This window comes from Natator depressus, chromosome 8, assembly GCF_965152275.1.
Source record: "Natator depressus isolate rNatDep1 chromosome 8, rNatDep2.hap1, whole genome shotgun sequence".
Lineage (NCBI taxonomy): Eukaryota > Metazoa > Chordata > Testudines > Cheloniidae > Natator > Natator depressus.
Genome location: NC_134241.1, coordinates 667,012 through 686,867, shown reverse-complemented (window position 1 = coordinate 686,867; position 19,856 = coordinate 667,012). Strand labels below are relative to the sequence as shown.

The following is a 19,856-nucleotide window of genomic DNA, read 5'->3' as shown; positions in this document are numbered from 1 at the left end:
GCACTTCTGGAGCTAAACAGGGGCAGGTGTCTGGCCGAGACCCCAGTGAGACGCACCTAAGGGCCACCCTAGGGAGCTGCTCCTGCCCTCGACACCACGCCAAAGTGCCTCCCCATCCTCCTCGTCCTGATGCGCCACCATCCCCCTCCCCACTGGCAGGTTACCCCAGGGAGCCTCCTCCCCCAGGCAGCTGCCAACTCTCCATGGCCCCCTCTGTGCAGACATAGGCAACGCTGATCTGGGGGCTGCAGGCTCCCATCCCCTGTTGTCCCCATGGCAAGGACTGGTGACAGAAGCACAGAGGCGCTGGGCCACGCAGGTTGTTAATCAGGCATATCTTACATCGCAAAGTGCTTTACAAACAACTGACATTCAAACTATATACAGGCTCACTTCACTTGCCACTGAGATGCAGCCACCTCTAGCGTGGAACGTGGCAGCTGTTTAACAACTCACTGCAACACTACACAACAGTTTAGGACAGGAAGTGGAGAATACTGTAGTTTCCTGAAACCGCCAGAGCAGTTTAGGGAGGCAGGATTTGGCCAGGGCACTGGGACTGACCCCAACTCAGCGCTAGCTCTGAAGAAAGTGCAGCATGGGGCTCAGTGCAGTTCAGAATGGACAGGTGGCTGCACCAGTGCAGGATCCAGGGGGCAAGGGGCACCAGCCCCCTTTGGGGTGGGGCTGGCATCGCAGGGGCCATGCTGCTGCTCAGAGCTCTTGCTGGGGCCAGCATCCTGTCCCGGCAGCTGCAGGAAGTCGGGCAGGACCAGGACCTCTTTAGAGAGCAGCCCACGCTGGTCGTTGGCCCTGCAGCTCTGGGCCCGGTTCAGCAGCTCCACCAGCCCTGGGGGAAGGAGGGGAGAGTGAAGTCATTGGGCAGAGCCAGACTTCCCCAGAACACCCCCAGACCCCTCCCGTGCCCCAGAGCCCCCATCCTGCCTCAAACTCCCCTCCCCTGCCCAGAGTCCCCCTCCCACGCTCAGACTCCCCTCCCCCACCCCAGAGCCCCCATCCTGCACTCAGACTCCCCCTCCCAGTCCCCATTTGCCCCTGCACTTCCCCACCTCCCACGTTTCCTTCTGACACTGAACATACCACAGACGCCCTCTGCCCCCAGCACCCCAGATATGCCCCGTGTCCCTGCCCCCTGCACATGGGGCTGGTTTAAGAGCGTGCCAGATGCCAGGGCTGCCCACCTTCCAGGTCATACGTGCACCGGTTCACGCCCCTCGGGGCTGCTGGCCTGGACCTGGTGAAGGATGGGGGCACTTCTGACAGCATGTCTGCTTCCACCTCTGTGTCTGTGGGGGCGCCCTCCTGGGAGTGGGGGACAGAGCATGTGAGGAGCAGGAAGAGTGAGCTGGCAACCCCAGCCCAGCCCGGCAGGGAGACCTGCCTCCCCTTCATGGCACAGAGATGCCCCAAAGCCAGCCTGGCCCAGAACTGCACCCTGCTCCAGCCACGGGGCTCACCGCCCAAGTGAGCCAGAGAGCTGCACTCCCAGGGACTCCCAGCCCAGCCCAGCCTCAGCGACAGCCTGGGCCTAATCTAGTGCTGCCCCCCTTTGCTGGGGCACCCCCTCAGCCCTCCTGCCTGGGCCCCTCTTGGTGCTCAGGACTCACCTTGCACCGAAGGGGGGAAGTGGCCACGGCAGCATCACTGGCACCCGTCACTTTCACTTCTGCAACACAAGCACCGCAGCAAGTCAGGCCCAGAGCCTTCTGCCCACGGGACAGGGCAGGAGCAGACACCTGCCATCACAGGAGCCCGGGCCCACCAGGGAAGAACGCACCACCACGATAACTGTGGAACTCACTGCTGTGGGATTTCACGGCAGCCAATAGCCAAGGCACATGGCACCCCACTGGTGCAGAAACTGGGGCTGACTGGGGAGGAGGAAGATACCCGACTGCTCGGGCCCACGCAGTGCTGTGCGGGGCCCACAGGGCCCTGGGCCGGACACAGACTTAGTGCTGGCCTGGACAGGCGGCGGGACCATGGGGGTGCTCCAGCCTGGCTGCTCTGCCCTGCGGGCCATACCTGTTGCAGCTTCCAGGATGAGCTTCTGTGCAGCCACGGTGCTGACCAGCTTCTTGAGGTCCAGGGCTCCCGGCTCCCCCTGCTGCAGCAGAACAGAGTCGGGGAGGGTTGCATGGGATGGTGCATAGTGGGGAGCAAGAGCAGGCTCTGGCCATGGTGTGAGGGGCAGTGAGGGCACAGGCCACACAATGGCTGGAGGTGTGGTCCCCTGGGGTAGGAGCTCTGCCCACAGGAGGGCAGACAGCCCAGTCCCTGGGGTAGGAGCTCTGCCCACAGGCGGGCAGGCAGGCAGCCTCTGGGGAAAGCCATGTAGCCAGCTCCAGGCTCCATGGGTGGGGCACTGCCTGCAGGACAAGGCACAGTCTGGCCTCTCCTACCTGAGCAGGGCTGAGTTCTGCATGGGGGCAAAGGACTCCCTAAGATCTACCCCTGCAGCCCCAGGTGGGTGCTTATGCCCAGCACTGAAAGACAGCAGCCCCCTTCTGCAGGTTCCTAGGACTCCACCAGTGCGGGGGAAGGCAGCCCCCTGCCCAGGCTGCGGGCCAGCTCTCACCCGCCGCAGCAGTGCCCGCTCCACGTCCACACCATACTTCCCCAGCACGGGCTGCAGCGCCTCCCGTAGGCACTTGTTCGACTTTGCGGTGATTCGCACAGTTTTACTGAGGGGGGAAATTTCCAACCTAGGAAGACAGAGATGAAGGAAACACATGGGCCATGCATGGCAGGATGTGGCAAGACCTGAGACAGCATCTGGAATGATGGGGCAGGGCTGAGCCTGGCAAGGCGGGGCGGGGCAGGCAGGAGCTGAGGAGGTGGGGCTGGGCCGAGCAGGGTGGGGCAGGCCAGAGTGAGCCTGGTGGAGCTGCACTGGGCACTGGTGAGCCCAGGCTGCCAGATGCCCGCTCCAGGCATGTTCATCCTGGGGTGAAGCCGCCTTCGCTGGCCAGTCAGGACGAGTGCTGCCAACACCCTGCGGCGCCCAGGCCAGCGTGTGCAGGGGCGGGACAGAGCCATGCTCCCATCTGCTCTTCTGAGGGCCCGCCCCAGAGTCGGGGAGGATTGCCACCCCAACGAGCCCCACTGCACTTAGCACCAGAGCCGCTGCCTCCTTCCCATGGCCATGGTGCTGGTGCCATGGGGAGCCGAGGCATGGAGCACAGGGAAGGTTTGGCAGAGGCAGGGATATTGCAGAGCCAGTCCTGCAGGCGCTGGCCCCACGTTCACAGGGTGCAGCAGCGTCTGTCTTTCCAGCAGCTCCTACTCACTCGAAGCTGATTCTGTTCTCCAGCTTCACCTCCTGGTCCATCAGAACCACGCTGTCCTGGTCCAGCACCAGCGCCTTCTGGGAAGAACCAAGCCAAGAGGAGACACGTCAGAATCAGGAACATGGCTCCACCTGAGACACAGACCCTTCCACGGCCCTGGCTCCGCCCCCAAAGCCCTGCCTCATGGAATTCCTGTCTGCAGGGAGGTGCCTCAGGTGGGCAGCGCCTGTCAGTGCGGGGCCCTGGGGTCCCTCGGGCGAGGCAGCTCCAGGGCCTGCTCCTGATGCAGCCCCCAGGCCGTCCTTGGCCTGCTCAGCTCTCTCCTCCCCACGCCAGGACTGTCCCTACCTGTTCGTTCCCAACCAGGTAGACCTTGATGTCAGGGAGGCTGAAGCCGCGCTTCTCACAGAGGCCTGCCAGCATGTCGCGGATGGAGACGCCAGCCCGCACCGAGGCCAGCGAGGCCGTGCCATCTGGCAGGTACACACAGCAGTACTTGCTGGGCCTGGCCTGCGGGTCAGGCTCTGCGCCTCCCAGGCTCTTCCTGTGGCTCTGCAGGGGAAGAGGCGGTGTCAGCCCGGTGGGCGGCGTGGCTACGCAGCAGGCCCCGCGGTAGGGCACTTACCTCTGCCCGGGAGCTGCTGGCCGTGCTGCTGCTGCTGCAGGATGATGAGAGGAAGCCCAGGTCCAGGCTCGCAGAGGAATTCAAGGAGCCCTGGGACTCACGCCACAAGGACAAGCCCCCATTGCTGTCTCCCACCTCTAGGACAGACAGACAGATGGACGGACATCAGGAAAAGAGGCCAGCTCCAGGGCCCTTTGGGAAGGGACAGCCACAGGCCTGAGGGGCTAGTGAGATGGCAGCCAGGTGGGGCCCAGCGTGGGGTTTACCTGTCCACGAGGGCTCTCTCCGCTCCCCTCTTCTGAAGGACCTCTGGGGGCTCCTGCCAGCACAGCTGCCGGCCACCTCCACCCCCAGCGGCAGGGACTTCCCCGGCTTCAGCTTCACCTTCTAGGGGACAAGAGAGGCAGATCTCAGCTCAGGGAGCTTCTGGGGCTCCCCCCTAAGAAGGGGAACCCCCCATGAGAGGAGGGCATTGCCTCCCCACTTTTGAGCCCCCCTTGGCTCCTGAGCAGAGCTGGGTGATGAATGGGGGAGCCCTTCCCTGCTGGCATGCTGGAGGAGCAGCCAGGTGTCAAGACCCCAGGTGCCAGGTGTGACGCAGCAGGGAGGGGGGAGTGTTGACCTGGGAATGTGGCAGGGGAGTTTCACTGGGGATGGGAGACCTGAGAGCCTGTAACCTGAGCCAGGAGGGGGAGGGGGAGGTAACACCTCTGCCCGGGAAACTGGACAAAGGCTGCAGGAGAGAGCCTGCTGGGGGGGTTTTGGTTTCAGTTTGGTGCTGGGTGGAGGAACACAGGGAACCCCAGGGCTGGGGTCTAAGCTCCCTGCCCCCCAGAAGGACTTGACTGAGGGGTCCTGGTTGTACCCACAAGCTCTGTTTTAGACTGTGTTCCTATTGTCCAATAAACCTTCTGTTTTACTGGCTGGCTGAGAGTCACAGTGAATCCCAGGAAGAGGGGTGCAGGCCCCGGACTCCCCCACACTCCATGACAACTGGTGGCAGAGGTGGGATGTACTGCACCCTGTGAACAGCGCTTCCTGAAGTAAGTGACTGGGGAACAGTAAAACGAAGGGGGATTGACGGGGACCAGGTGTGCTGAAGATTTAGAGAGAGACGGTTTCAGGGGGCGGCTAACCCCTGGGAGTATGTGACCAGAGAGAAGAACTTTTGCACTAACAGGGTCCCCCGGGGGATTGCAGCGAGCGGTCCCAGGGGCGGAGGAGTCTGCAGCTCGACCCTGGCAAAGAGGTGGTGACCTCAAGAAGGACTGGGACCCTCGGGGTTCTTCCTGGAAACCGTGGAAAGTTGCACAGGCCTGCGAGTGGCCAGCAGGGAGATGTACGCTAAACGCCTTAAGAGCGACCTGGTGGAGCTGTGCAGGCAGAGGGGGCTGCGCATTGGGAGGTCCACCAAGAAACAGCTGATTGCCCAGTTGGAGGAGAGGGATCGCTTGGATGACCCGATCCCTGTCCCTGAGGGAAGCCGCTCGGCGGACGCAGCATGGGCCCTGGGGCCTGACCGGGCTGGGAGGGGTCAGACTGCTGCCGAAGACATCCTGAGACCCTTCCTACCTATGCCTAGGGGAGGGGGAGGGGTAGGGGGAAGCCCAGCGAATACTGAGGGCCCCCTGACCCCAGCAGCCAGCAGGGGATCCTCCCAGCGGAACTCCCCATCCCTGGAGCGGATGCGGCTGGAATGGGAGAGGGAGATGAAAATAAGGGAGCTGGAGGATCATGAAAAGCAGCTTCAGCATGAGGAGAAGCAACGTAAGCATGAGCAGGAGGAGAAGATGAAACAGAGGTAGCATGAAGAGAAGCAGAGACAGCATGAGCTGGAGCTGGCCAGGTTGAGGAGCAGTGGGGCCCTGGCTGCAGTGAGGGAGGGGGACCCAAGACTGCAAGGAGCTTTGATAGGTGCTTCCTGGCCCAGCGTAAGGAGGGGGAGGACATAGATAGCTTCCTGACGGCCTTTGAGAATGCCTGCGAGATGCACAGGGTTGACCCTGCAGACAGGCTCCACTTTCTCACCCCCTTACTGGACCCCAAATCCGTGGAGGTGTACAGCCGAATGACAGGGGCGGAGGCAGGGAACTACGAACTGTTCAAAAAGGCCCTGCTCCATGAGTTTGGGCTGGCCCCCGAGATGTTCCGGAGAAGGTTCCGGAGTCAGCGTAAAACGCCTGAGGTCACATTCCTACAACTGGTCAACCGGATGCAGGGATATGCCCACAAGTGGACAGATGGGGCCCAAGCTAAAGAGGACCTGCTTGACCTAATTGTACTGGGGCAACTGTATGAACAGTGCCCTTCCGACCTGAGGCTGTGGCTGGTGGACAAAAAGCTCGAGAACCCCCAGCACGCAGGGCAGCTGGCCGACGAGTTTGTGAACAGTCGGTCAGGGGGTGGCAGGGAGGAGTCCCAAAGGAACAGGCCCCCCACGATGCAAAGAGAGAGTCACCATGGGACCTCCCAGCGGGGAAATATGGAGAACCCCCTCCCAAAGGGAACACCTGGCGTCAGGACCATCCGACCCGCTCGAGGGGAGCAACGTGACCTGAGCTGCTATCACTGTGGCCAGAGAGGCCACGTACGGACCCAGTGCCCCAGGCTCAGGGACAGACTGAGCAGACCCACCCTACCCAGGGTTAACTGGGTAGGGACCCAGCTGGAAGAGGGGCAGATGGCCCAGGCAAGGGGGGCTGCCAGCTTACCACCTGCTCAGGAGGGAAGAATACCCCAGGCCAGCTCCTCCAGAGGGCTGGATGCTCTGGACTCAGGGTTCTCGGTTTACAGGGTGGGCACGGGGCTGTCCCTCCGGAGAGAGTGCCTTGTTCCCCTGGAGGTGGATGGGAGGAAGATCAATGGATACTGGGATACGGGTGCGGAGGTAACGCTGGCCCAGCCCGAGGTGGTGGCCCCAGATCGGGTGGTGCCCAACACCTACCTGACCCTGACGGGTGCCCGTGGCAAGGGTACACCTGAAATGGGGGGCCAAGGAGGGCCCCAAGGACGTGGGGGTGCACCACCATTTCCCCACTGAGGTTTTGATGCAGGGGACCTACAGGACTGGCCAAGCAACCCCCAGACTGCCCTGGTTGTGACCCGTAGCCAGAGCCGGCGAGGGGCACTGCACCCCGACCTTGGGGTGGGTACCACACCGGAGGCGCAGGACCCTACCCTGGTGGGGAGGGAGCGCCGAGGGGCACGGCTCAGAGAGGCTGAGGCCTCAGACCCTGCCAGTGAGAGGGAGCCGGTCCCCATCCCTTCCCCAGCCGCTGAGTTCCAGGCCGAGTTGCAGAAAGATCCCTCCTTGCGGAAGCTCAGGGACCTGACCAACCTCAGTGTGGTACGGACCATGAGGAGAGGCTGCCAGGAGAGGTTCCTGTGGGAGAAGGGGTTCCTGTACTGAGAATGGGCTCCCCCAGGGGAAGGGGAGTCCTGTGGGATCAGGAGGCAGCTGGGGGTCCCCCAGAAGTATTGCCGCAAGCTCCTGTCCCTGGCCCATGACATCCCCCTCTCAGGGCACCAGGGAATCCGGCGCACCCGGCAGAGGTTGCTACAGAACTTTTACTGGCCCGGGGTCTTTACCACCGTCCGGCAGTATTGCCGATCCTGTGACCCCTGTCAGAGGGTGGGGAAGGCCCAGGACAAGGGGAAAGCGGCTTTGAGACCTTTGCCCATCATAGAGGAGCCTTTCCAGAAGGTGGCCATGGACATAGTGGGACCTCTCAGCAAGACGATCCGGTCGGGGAAGAAACATTCTGGTGGTGGTAGATTTCGCCACCCGCTACCCCGAGGCAGTGCCCTTAGCTCCATTGAAGCAGACATCGTGGCGGATGCGCTCCTGACCATTTTCAGCCGAGTGGGGTTCCCCAAGGAAGTCTTGACAGACCAAGGCTCCAACTTCATGTCGGCCCTGCTCCGGTGCTTGTGGGAGAAATGTGGGGTCCGGCACGACTGGGCCTCAGCGTATCACCCCCAGTCCAATGGGCTGGTGGAGAGGTTCAATGGGACGCTAAAGATGATGCTGAAAACCTTTATGAACCAGCACCCGCAGGACTGGGACAAGTACTTACCTCACCTGCTGTTCGCATGCAGGGAGGTACCCCAGGAGTCTACCGGATTTTCACCTTTCAAACTGTTATATGGAAGGAGGGTAAGGGTCCCCCTGGACCTGATGAGAGACGAATGGGAGGGGAAGGCCACTCCCAATGGAGAGTCAGTGGTGGAGTATGTCCTGATCTTCCGAGAGAGACTGAACTCATGGGCCTGGCCAGGGAGAATCTGGCCAGAGCCCAGAAGAAGCAGAAGGTCTGGTGTGACAGCATGGCACGGGCCCGTGCCTACGCCACCGGGGATCTGGTGATGGTTCTCATCCCCATGAGAAAGAACAAACTACAGGCCGCCTGGGAAGGCCCTTTCAAGGATGTCCAGCAGCTAAATGAGGTAAACGATGTGGTGGAGCTGTCGAACCGGGTGCACCACCGCCGTGTGTACCATGTGAATATGATGAAGCCATATTACACCAGGGGGAACGTGGTTTTGGCCGTGTGTGGACATTAGGCGGAGCACAGAGATGACCCTTTAGTAGATCTATTCCCTGGGACCAAAGCTGGCTCCCCCCTGGAAACAATTCCCCTCTCGGATCAGCTAACCCCTGCCCAGCAAGCTGAGGTCAGGGGGGTGCTGCATCCGTACCGACAGCTGTTTTCCAACCAGCCTGGACGCACTAATCTCACTGTCCACCGGGTGCAGACAGGGTCGCACCTGCCGATAAGATGCTCCCCCTTCTGAGTCACAGGGAAAACTGCTCAGGACCTGGAAAGAGAGGTCAGGGACATGCCGGCTTTGGGGGTGATCCAGCCATCTGCCAGCCCTTGGGCCTCGCCGGTGGTGCTGGTCCCCAAAGAGGACGGGTCGGTCCGGTTCTGTGTGGACTATCGGAAGCTCAGTGCCATCACTGTATCTGATGCCTACCCCATGCCCAGACCTGACAAGCTCCTAAACAAATTGGGAGGAGCTCGATACCTTATCACCATGGACCTTACAAAGGGCTACTGGCAAGTGCTGCTGGATGCAGAGGCCCAGCTGAAATCGGCCTTTATCACCCCTCTGGGGCTGTACAAGTTTCTGACCCTGCCTTTCGGCCTCAAGGGAGCGCCGGCCACCTTCCAGCGCCTGGTGGATCAGCTACTGAAGGGAATGGAGAGTTTTACCGTGGCGTATATTGATGACATCTGTGTCTTTAGCCAGACCTGGGAGCACAACATGTCCCAGGTTAGACAAGTGCTGGACCGACTCCAGGGGGCTGGGCTGACTGTAAAAGCGGAGAAGTGCAAGGTGGAGATGGCGGAAGTATCTTACCTGGGCCATCGGGTGGGGAGCGGCCGCCTAAAGCCGGAACCAGCTAAGGTGGAGTGATCAGAGACTGGCCTGCTCCCCACACCAAAAAGCAGGTCCAAGCCTTTATTGGGTTGGCAGGATACTATTGAAGGTTTGTGCCCCGCTTTAGCACCATAGCCACCCCCAATCACCAAGCTATGCAAGAAGGGGAAGCCAGACAAGGTGGTCTGGACCAAGCAGTGCCAGGAGGCTTTCCGGGCGCTGAAGGAGGCTCTGGTCTGTGGCCCAGTTCTGGCAAACCCAGACTTTGACAAGCCCTTTATGGTGTTCACCGATGCCTCAGACACGGGACTGGAGGCGGTGTTAATGCAGGAGGATGAAAAGGGGGAGACACACCCCATTGTGTACCTGAGCAAGAAGTTGCTACCTCGGGAGCAACATTACGTGGCCATCAAGAAGGAGTGCCTGGCCATGGTGGGGGCCCTCAAGAAACTAGAGCCCTATCTCTTCGGGCGACACTTCACCGTCTACACCGACCACTCTCCCCTGACCTGGCTGCACCAGATGAAAGGAGACAACGCCAAACTCCTGAGGTGGAGCCTGCTCCTGCAGGATTATGACATGGATGTGGTCCATGTGAAGGGAAGTGCCATGTCCCGGAGAGGGGGCCCTGAACTTCCCCAGGTCACTGGTCAGAGTGACCCGCTCAGTTCAGTCTCGAAGGGGGGAGAGATGTGACGCAGCAGGGAACGGGGAGTGTTGACCTGGGAATGTGGCAGGGGAGTTTCACTGGGGATGGGAGACCTGAGAGCCTGTAACCTGAGCCAGGACGGGGAGGGGGAGGTAACACCTCTGCCCGGAAACTGGACAAAGACTGCAGGAGGGAGCCTGCTGGGGGGGTTTTGGTTTCAGTTTGGTGCTGGGTGGTGGAACGCAGGGAACCCCAGGGCTGGGGTCTAAGCTCCCTGGCCCCCAGAAGGACTTGACTGAGGGGTCCTGGTTGTACCCACAAGCTCTGTTTTAGACTGTGTTCCTATTGCTCAATAAACCTTCTGTTTTACTGGCTGGCTGAGAGTCACAGTGAAACCCAGGAAGAGGGGTGCAGGCCCTGGACTCCCCCACACTCCGTGACACCGGGTCACACTGCCACTCAAATCTGGCCCATTTTGGTTGTATGGTGCCCACAATTGCAGTCCTTCCAGCAACCCCACCCCTGGGCCCCACCGCTGGGCTGGGGAGCTGGACCTGGTACCTTGCCAAGGTCGGGTGGGGGGCTGCTGTTCCGGGAGTGAGCCCACAGGTCGGGGAGCGGCTGTCCCTCATTCTCGGCCCTCACACATGCCTGGTACAGCAGGGACTTCACGAAGCGTGCGTAGCTGTCAAACTTCATCAGGTTAAAGATCTGAACGAGGAGAGGGATGCGCTTAGTGCCGTGCCTGTCCCGTGCCCAGCGCCTGGCACGGCCCCTGGGCACAGACCTGGTTAGCCCCTCCCCCCGCCCAGCACGGTCCCTGGGCACAGACCTGGTTAGCCCCTCCCCCCGCCCGGCACGGTCCCTGGGCACAGACCTGGTTAGCCCCTCCTCCCGTCCAGCGCCTGGCACGGTCCCCAGAGACAGACCTGGTTAGCCTCTTCCCCTGCCCAGCGCCTGGCACGGCCCCCGGGCACAGACCTGGCTAGCCCCTCTCCCACCAAGAGCCTGGCACGGCCCCTGGGCACAGACCTGGTTAGCCCCTCCCCCCGTCCAGCACCCCAGCACAACCCCTGGAGACAGATCTGGTTAGCGCCCTCCCCCCGCCCAGTGCCCCAGGACGGCCTGGGCCTCCTCATATTCTCAGAGGCAGAGGGACAAGTTCTAGAATCAGGAGCTCTGGAATACTGCCCACTATTCCCAGCTGAGAGTTGGGGGAGGGGATATGTCCCCAGCTCGTCCATCCTGAGTCTTGGGGGATGGCTCCATGGCCCCTCTCACCTGGCTGGGGAGCTGGGCAGGGGCAATGCTCACCTGGAGCTGTTGGACTCGGAACATGTCAGGGGTGGGCATGGCCAGCATTTCCTCCCTGATCCAGGCCTGCCGGTCGATGTTAACAGGGCTGACTGAGTGGCTAGACAGGAACTCGTCATAGATCCGCCGGGCCTCCTGGGCCAGCTGGGGAGACAGAGTTATCGCAGGGGAGGCCGAGCCCCCTTGCCAGTGTGCATGGAAGCACACGCAGAGCAGGGTCACCAGCCAGTCTCCAAGCGCTGGCACCACCTTGCACCGACACCTGGGAAACCCAGTGTGATGTCGCATGCCATAATGCTTTTTAGAAATATGCTTGTGAGTGAGAATATGACATAACTGGAATATGTTTTATGCTAGATATGCCATGTAACATATCTTTGCAAAGGTTATGTTCTACTGAATGTATTCATCCTATTCATATGCATGTATCACCTTTATATCTGGAGTTATAAGCGTTGGCTCTACGCTTGTATTTAAAGTGTTTGCTGTAGAAAGCACCTAAGGCAGATTTGGTCAACATAGTGTGAAGGGGTTACTCAAGTAAATGGAAGTACTTGGCTAACAATGGACCTTGATAGACGCCAATCCACATCTGAGCTTTCCTGGGAACATTCAGGCTAACATATGGGCAATGGCTCGGCCTGTAGAGAACTGAGTCATGCATGGACATGTGACTTGCCCATGTGACTCCAAAACTCCATCTTGTAACTGTGATTGTACAGGGGGGGGTTTCCACCCACGAGAGGAGCTATATAAGCCCTGCATTTTGTCTTCAGCTGGCACAAGAGATAGCCTCTCTACCCCAAAGAAATGCCTGAAATAAACTGGAACAAAGGACAATAATTGCAGGGGTGTGAGTGATTCCTGGACCCAGACTTGGAGGAAGTCTAGTCTGTCAAAGAAGTTTATTGGAACATCTTTGAGGGTGAGATTTACCTGCATTTAGTTTCTTAGTGTATTAGGCTTAGACTTGTGTGTTTTATTTTATTTTGCTTGGTAATTCACTTTGTTCTGTCTGTTATTACTTGGAACCACTTAAATCCTACTCTTTATATTTAATAAAATCACTTTTTAGTTATTAATTAACCCAGAGCAAGTAATGCAAGTAATTAATTCCTGGGAGAGCAAACAGCTGTGCATGCCTCTCTATCAGTGCTATAGAGGGCAAACAATTTATGAGTTTACCCTGTATAAGCTTTATACAGAGTAAAATGGATTTATTTGGGGTTTGGATCCCATTGGGAACTGGGTATCTGGGTGTTGGAGACAGGAGCACTTCTCAAGCTGTCTTCAGTTAAGCCTGAAGCTTGTGTGGATGTGGTTCAGACCTGGGTCTGTGTTTGTAGCAGGCGAGTGTGTCTGGCTCAAACAAGGCAGGGCACTGAAGTCCCAAGCTGCCTGGGAAAATGGGCTCAGAGGTAGTCCCAGCACATTAGGTGGCAGTTCCCAAGGGGGTTTCTGTGACCCAACCCATCACACCCAGGAACGGCCAGACTGGGCCAGTCCTGCGGTCCCAGCAGCCATTGCCTGCCGCACCCAGCACCAGATGCTCAGAGGAAGGTGTAGGACCCCTGCTCCTGACCCCTAACAGTCAGAGACTGGCCTAAGCCCCAAGGCAGGAGGTTTTAGCCCTTCCAAATGCCATCTGTACTGTTATAGCTCTGCATACCTGTTATCCATTCACATGGCCAGCTCCTCTTAGGCTCTCACTAGTTCTTGGCCTCACTGACAACCTGTGGCAATGAGTTCCACTGGCAATTTACACGTGGGGGTGGGGGGAGGATTACCTTTGATCAGTTTTGAATTTCCCCTTGTTCTTGTGTACTTGACAAATGGTCCCGAGGTTCCATCTCTAGACCATGACCCCATTTCCTCATCTTGCTAAGGGAACAACCCCCATCTGTTCTGTCTCTCTCCAGCCCTTGATCATTGGCATTGTCCTTCTCTTAGAGCCCATCAGTTCTGCACGGCCCGCAGGGGTGATCGGTGCAGCACACAATGGCCAAGGGAGCTCCGTGCTGTTCTCCATCCCCTCACCCCGTTAGCTATTGGCTGCAGCTCCCCTCAGGGTCTCCATTGAGCTTCCTACTGATGCCCAGGTCCCTTCGGATGCCCTGGCATGTGCTTCCCTGCGGGGGGCAACCCAGGTCCAAGCCTCAGCCTATGCTTTGTGTCAGAAGTGGGGCATGGCCAAGCCCCTAGCCCTCCCCTGGGCCTGGTACCTGCTGTGTGTTCCTGGCTGGGATCTGCTGGAATCGCTCACACGCCTGCCAGAAGTAAACGTTCTCAGCGCTGAACTCCTTCTTCAGGAACTCCTGGGGAGCAGGAGAGGAGCACGGTGGTATCAGCCTCACCAATGCCACTACCCTACAGGGGGGCCATCCCAGCCCATGCCCGGGGGGGCCAGCCCAACCCTCCCCCAGGGTGCCAGCCCAGGCCCTGCCCTCTGCCCCCCGGCCTCACGCTGTCTGGAGTCCCTGCACAAGCCAGCAGATGGAGAATGGGGGGAACTGAGGAGGGTGGGATGGGAGGGCCCGGCGGGGTCTGACAAACCCTGGCACTCACAGTGAAGTAGGTGACGGCCACCCGGTCCTGCAGCAGCGTCTCAAAGGATTCGGCCCAGCTAGCCACGGGCAGCTCTGCAGCGCAGCCTGCGTTCTGGGCACCAGGCAGGCTGTGTACACTGTGGCTACTGCCACGGGCCCCGGAGCTGTTTAACTCTGAGATGCAGAGAGAGAGGTCAGGCCCTGCCCCGCTCCCTGGAGCCAGGCCTGCTCCCCGCCCAGCCGGAGGGGACAGCATGGGGAGGCGCTGTCCGGGCAGGGCAGGGCCGGGAGCCCTAAAGCCAGGCACTCCAGAGCAGGGGCACCAGATCTAGGGCCCACGGGCCACACTGGACCTGTCTGACACGTCAGAACCACCAGGACGCTGGCAGACAGGGCAAGAGACTCTGCCAAACATGACCTGAGCAGGAGCACGGCAGCTGCAGAGAGCCTGGGACAGCTTGGAGAGGGCGCATGACGTTCAGTGGGCTTGGGCTCAGGTACGGGCGAGTCTCCCTGTCAGGAGAGGGGCATCAGCCTTTGCCAACAGCCCAGGGGTCCAGAGGGAGGTAGGCAGACACTGGGCAGGGGGCCGGGCACTGCCAGAGGAGCAGCCAGGCTAGTGCCTGTGCATCCAGGCATCTCCTGGGTGATGCAGGAGGGGAAGGATAGGAGGGAGCTCTGCCCCTCACAGGGAGTCCCACCTCGCCCCCCATGGCCCCCGGTGCTGTGGGTGAGCCAGGCAGGGGCTCTGTACCATCCAGCTGAGCAGCCATAAGGGTTCCTGGTCCTGTCCCACTGGGGCCGGGCACTGAGTCAAGCTGGTTACCACTCTCGGGCTCCTCCTAACGCCACCCCCACATCTCCCAGGCAGGGTGTGACTCACCTCCATCTGACACAGCCAGGCCCTGCAAGGACAGGAGGAGGAGAGGTCAGCCAGGATCCCAGGCCCTGTAGCTATGGGGAGCAGGGAGGCCAGCCCAGGCAGCCCTTGGGGCGAGGGATGAGTCAGCCAAGGAGAGTGCAAGGACACCGGCTGCCAGGTGTCTCCCCACCAGGGTGCTTGGTCTGTGCAGGAGCCATTCAGTGCTTGCATGGAGCTGGGATCCTGCAGGGCTGGGGCGGGAGTCAGCTGGCAGGCTGGGCGCTCTGTGACCTGCCCTCCTGGCTCAGCTCAGCGAGGTGATTGAGAAAGGGCTGATGCTATCAGCTGCGACACTGCAGCTACCGGGGGAGGAGAAGTGTAGCAGCCTCCAGGGCACAGGAAGGGGAGGGAGGGCAGGAAAAGGGAGAGGAAGCCACAGCCTCCAGCAGGCCAACAACTGCAGGCCACCTCCCAGCTCTGGGGCTGGGGGAGACCCCAAACCCCTTAATGTGGGCGTTTCTATGGGGCAGCACCCAGCCAGTCGGCTAGGGCAGAGCTCCCAGATGGGGCTCATGGCACAGACCAGGGGGAGTGCTGTACGCTCTCTCCTGGCTAATGTCTGGAGATGCCGCCCCCGGCAGGCCAGGCCCAGCCACAGCCCTGCCAGCCCCAGGGCACCCCTGGGCTCCTAGCTCTGGGGACAAGGCTGCCAGGCACCCCTTTTAAAGCCGGGCTCACGTCCCAGCAGCAACAGAGAACTGCTCCCCTCCTGGGTGCTGAGGAGAAGGGCTTTGCACAGCATAGGGGGCTGCCTGTGATGGGGTGATTAGGTCCTATGATTAGGTAACAGATCTTGGGAGACAGGCCAGTCCTTGCTTACAGACAGCCCCCCAACCTGAAGCAAATACTCACCAGCAACCACACAACAAAAACAGGTTTCAGAGTAACAGCCGTGTTAGTCTGTATTCGCAAAAAGAAAAGGAGGACTTGTGGCACCTTAGAGACTAACCAATTTATTTGAGCATGAGCTTTCGTGAGCTACAGCTCAAAACACTAACCCAGGAACCTATCCTTGCAACAAAGCCATTGCCAACTCTGTCCACATATCTATTCTAGGGACACCATCACAGGGCCTAATCACATCAGCCACACCATCAGGGGCTCGTTCACCTGCACATCCACCAATGTGATATGTGCCAGCAATGCCCCTCTGCCATGTACATTGGCCACACCAGACAGTCACTACGTAAAAGAATGGACACAAATCAGACGTCAAGAATTATAACACTCAAAAACCAGTCTGAGAACACGTCAATCTCCCCGGTCACTCGATTACAGACCTAAAAGTCGCAATATTACAACAAAAAAAACTTCAGAAACAGACTCCAACGAGAGACTGCTGAATTGGAATTAATTTGCAAACTGGATACAATTAACTTAGGTTTGAATAAAGACTGGGAGTGGATGGGTCATTACACAAAGTACAACTATTTCCCCTTGCTAATTTTTCCCCTACTGTTACTCTCACCTTCTGGTCAACTGTTGGAAATGGGCCATTATGATTATCACTACAAAAGGTTTTTTTTTTCCTCCTGCTGATGATAGCTCACCTTAATTAATTAGTCTCGTTATAGTTGACATGGCAACACCCATTGTTTCATGTTCTCTATGTATATAAATCTCCCCACTGTATTTTCCACTGCATCCGATGAAGTGCATTTTAGCCCACGAAAGCTTATGCTCATATAAATTTGTTCATCTCTAAGGTGCCACAAGGACTCCTCGTTCTTTTTGCTGATACAGACTAAGACGGCTGCCACTCTGAAACCTGTTAGACATTGGACCCCCAGCTCTGCCCTGCCCTGCCCGCCTGCTACCCCCGCCCCAGACTCCCCACCCAGCTCTACCCCGCCCGCCTGCTACCCCCGCCCCAGGCTCCCCACCCAGCTCTACCCCGCCCGCCTGCTACCCCCGCCCCAGGCTCCCCACCCAGCTCTGCCCTGCCTGTCTGTTACTCCCGCCCCAGACTCCCCACCCCAGCTCTGCCCCACTTGCCTGCTACCCCCGCCCCAGACTCCCCACCCAGCTCTGCCCCACTTGCCTGCTACCCCCGCCCCAGACTCCCCACCCCAGCTCTGCCCCGCCAGCTACCCCCGCCCCAGACTCCCCACCACAGCTCTGCCTCGCCCGCCTGCTACCCCCGCCCCAGGCTCCCCACCCAGCTCTGCCCTGCCCGTCTGTTACTCCCGCCCCAGACTCCCCACCCAGCTCTGCCCCGCCCGCCTGCTACCCCCGCCCCAGACTCCCCACCACAGCTCTGCCTCGCCCGCCTGCTACCCCCGCCCCAGGCTCCCCACCCAGCTCTGCCCTGCCCGTCTGTTACTCCCGCCCCAGACTCCCCACCCAGCTCTGCCCCGCCCGCCTGCTACCCCCGCCCCAGACTCCCCACCCAGCTCTGCCCCGCCCGCCTGCTACCCCCGCCCCAGACTCCCCACCCAGCTCTGCCCCGCCCGCCTGCTACCCCTGCCCCAGGCTCCCCACCCAGCTCTGCCCTGCCCGCCTGCTACCCCCGCCCCAGACTCCCCGCCCGCCTGCTACCCCCGCCCCAGACTCCCCGCCCGCCTGCTACCCCCGCCCCAGACTCCCCACCCCAGCTCTGCCCCGCCCGCCTGCTACCCCCGCCCCAGACTCCCCACCCCAGCTCTGCCCCGCCCGCCTGCTACCCCCGCCCCAGACTCCCCACCCCAGCTCTGCCCCGCCAGCTACCCCCGCCCCAGACTCCCCACCACAGCTCTGCCTCGCCCGCCTGCTACCCCCACCCCAGGCTCCCCACCCAGCTCTGCCCTGCCCGTCTGTTACTCCCGTCCCAGACTCCCCACCCCAGCTCTGCCCCACTTGCCTGCTACCCCCGCCCCAGACTCCCCACCCCAGCTCTGCCCTGCCCGCCTGCTACCCCTGCCCCAGGCTCCCCACCCAGCTCTGCCCCACTTGCCTGCTACCCCCGCCCCAGACTCCCCACCCCAGCTCTGCCCCGCCCGCCTGCTACCCCCGCCCCAGACTCCCCACCCCAGCTCTGCCCCGCCAGCTACCCCCGCCCCAGACTCCCCACCACAGCTCTGCCTCGCCCGCCTGCTACCCCCGCCCCAGACTCCCCACCCAGCTCTGCCCTGCCCGTCTGTTACTCCCGCCCCAGACTCCCCACCCCAGCTCTGCCCCGCCCGCCTGCTACCCCCGCCCCAGACTCCCCACCCCAGCTCTGCCCCGCCAGCTACCCCCGCCCCGCCAGCTACCCCCGCCCCAGACTCCCCACCACAGCTCTGCCTCGCCCGCCTGCTACCCCCGCCCCAGACTCCCCACCCAGCTCTGCCCCACTTGCCTGCTACCCCCGCCCCAGACTCCCCACCCAGCTCTGCCCTGCCCGTCTGCTACTCCCGCCCCAGACTCCCCACCCAGCTCTGCCCCACTTGCCTGCTACCCCCGCCCCAGACTCCCCACCCCAGCTCTGCCCTGCCCGCCTGCTACCCCCGCCCCAGACTCCCCACCCCACCTCTCTCCCGCTCGCCTGCTACCCCCGCCCCAGACTCCCCACCCCAGCTCTGCCCCACCTGCCTGCTACCCCCGCCCCAGACTCCCCACCCAGCTCTGCCCTGCCCGCCTGCTACCCCCGCCCCAGACTCCCCACCACAGCTCTGCCTCGCCCGTCTGCTACTCCCGCCCCCAGCTCTGCCCCGCCCGCCTGCTACCCCCGCCCCAGACTCCCCACCCCAGCTCTGCCCCGCCCGCCTGCTACCCCCGCCCAGACTCCCCACCCCAGCTCTGCCCCGCCCGCCTGCTACCCCCGCCCAGACTCCCCACCCCAGCTCTGCCCCGCCTGCCTGCTACCCCCGCCCCAGACTCCCCACCCAGCTCTGCCCTGCCCGCCTGCTACCCCCAACCCAGACTCCCCACCCAGCTCTGCCCCGCCCGCCTGCTACCCCCGGCCCCCACCCAGCTCTCTCCTGCCCACCTGCTATCCCCGCCCTAGACTCCCCACCCCAGCTCTGCCCTGCCCGCCTGCTACCTCTGCCCCGGACTCCCAACCCCAGACTCTGCTGGTGCACCATGATCACAACCTGCAGCCACCCCCACCCCTATTATTCCATGCCCCCCCAGCTGTGCTAATGCCCCTCAATCCCAACCCACAGACTCCTCCCACCCCTCCACTATTTCAGCCCTGGGTTCTGCACACACCCAGTGTTGCCAGGGAATCCCACTGGGGCTGCAGCCCTATGGCCCCAGCCTTCTTGGCCTAGTCCCTACCCAGCATGCCGAATTGTGCAACAGGCTGGTCGGGACCTGGCTCAGACTGACAATGCTGCTTCTGCCTGGAGCGGGTGGCTCTGAGCTGCTGGTGTCTCTGGAAGGCTGCCAACACCTGGCACAGACCCCACAGGTCCCAGCAGCCACCCCAGCCAGCCCATGGGCAGGCCGAGGACCTCACTGTCTCTGGGCCCATGGCTCAGTGCCTTCTGAAGGCAGGCAGAGCAATGTAGGGGAGGGAGGATGGGCTGCACCGAGCCATCCTTGGGGCAGGGGAGCCCGAGACAGCATCTCCCCAAGGGGCAGGGTCCCTGCTCGCCATTCCCGCTCTCTGGAGCAGAGTGGCCCAGGGTGGGGGCAGAACCCTGGGGCTGGGGCCTCCTCGTGACCCAGCACCAGCAGCCTCCAGCCAGGAGCAGATCCGCTGGAGGGGGGGTGCAGCCCCCCTTGTCCCTGGGGGAGCCTTGCCGGCCAGGGCGAGCCAAGGATCACAGAGACTGGGTGTGGCTCGGTCGCACCTCCAGAGCAGCTGAACTCCGTTCCCGCCCACACGCCCCCCGCAGGCCGGGCACTCACCATGTGGCTGCTTTGAACACCCAGGTGCTTTGCTTTCCCAGGCATGCCTCAGTGGGGGGCTGTGCAGGCAGGGAGCATGGGGCTCGGCGGGCAGGCCCCGCGCAGGCCAGCAGGCTGCGGGCGTCCCCGGCGGGAGGAGCGGCACGGCACGCTCACTGCCAGGATCACAGGGCTGCTCACTACCTCTTTTTGCTACCGCAGGAAGTGTCACTATGGAAACCAAACCGCAGCTAGAACTGGGGTTTGCAGAGGAGCCTCCCTCCCTGCAGAACAGCCCCCCCCCCGAGCA

The 19,856-nt window shown here is 61.4% G+C and overlaps 1 protein-coding gene across 4 annotated transcripts; it reads right to left on the bottom strand.

Annotated features, from left to right (window-relative positions):
* Window positions 1-265: 265 nt before the first annotated feature.
* On the bottom strand, window positions 266-19,770 carry RGS14 (regulator of G protein signaling 14). Of its 4 annotated transcripts, none has more exons than XM_074960131.1 (15): window positions 19,568-19,770; window positions 14,714-14,735; window positions 13,850-14,004; window positions 13,507-13,599; window positions 11,285-11,428; window positions 10,622-10,681; window positions 4,203-4,323; window positions 3,937-4,073; window positions 3,660-3,863; window positions 3,312-3,388; window positions 2,600-2,726; window positions 2,047-2,128; window positions 1,629-1,687; window positions 1,203-1,323; window positions 266-850 (listed from the first exon to the last, which is right to left on the bottom strand). In XM_074960131.1, exons 1-15 carry the CDS (start codon window positions 19,610-19,612, stop codon window positions 606-608), a joined length of 1,692 nt encoding a protein of 563 aa, XP_074816232.1. In that variant the 5' UTR covers window positions 19,613-19,770; the 3' UTR covers window positions 266-605. The 4 variants fall into 4 exon arrangements, with proteins under 4 accessions (XP_074816232.1, XP_074816230.1, XP_074816229.1 ...); XM_074960129.1 differs by having other exon boundaries at window positions 267-850; window positions 2,047-2,125; window positions 10,532-10,681; XM_074960128.1 differs by having other exon boundaries at window positions 269-850; window positions 10,532-10,681; window positions 19,568-19,769.
* Window positions 19,771-19,856: the final 86 nt, after the last annotated feature.

What these genes read in the sequence shown, in the direction of transcription:
- RGS14 (XM_074960128.1), bottom strand. Translation starts at nt 19,612, where the DNA reads ATGCCTGGGAAAGCAAAGCACCTGGGTGTTCAAAGCAGCCACATG. An exon ending in GTGTTCAAAGCAGCCACATG is followed by an intron (nt 14,736 to 19,567) that starts GTGAGTGCCCGG and finishes CTGTCCTTGCAG; the next exon opens with GGCCTGGCTGTGTCAGATGG. An exon ending in ACCTGGTTGGGAACGAACAG is followed by an intron (nt 3,389 to 3,659) that starts GTAGGGACAGTC and finishes GGTTCTTCCCAG; the next exon opens with AAGGCGCTGGTGCTGGACCA.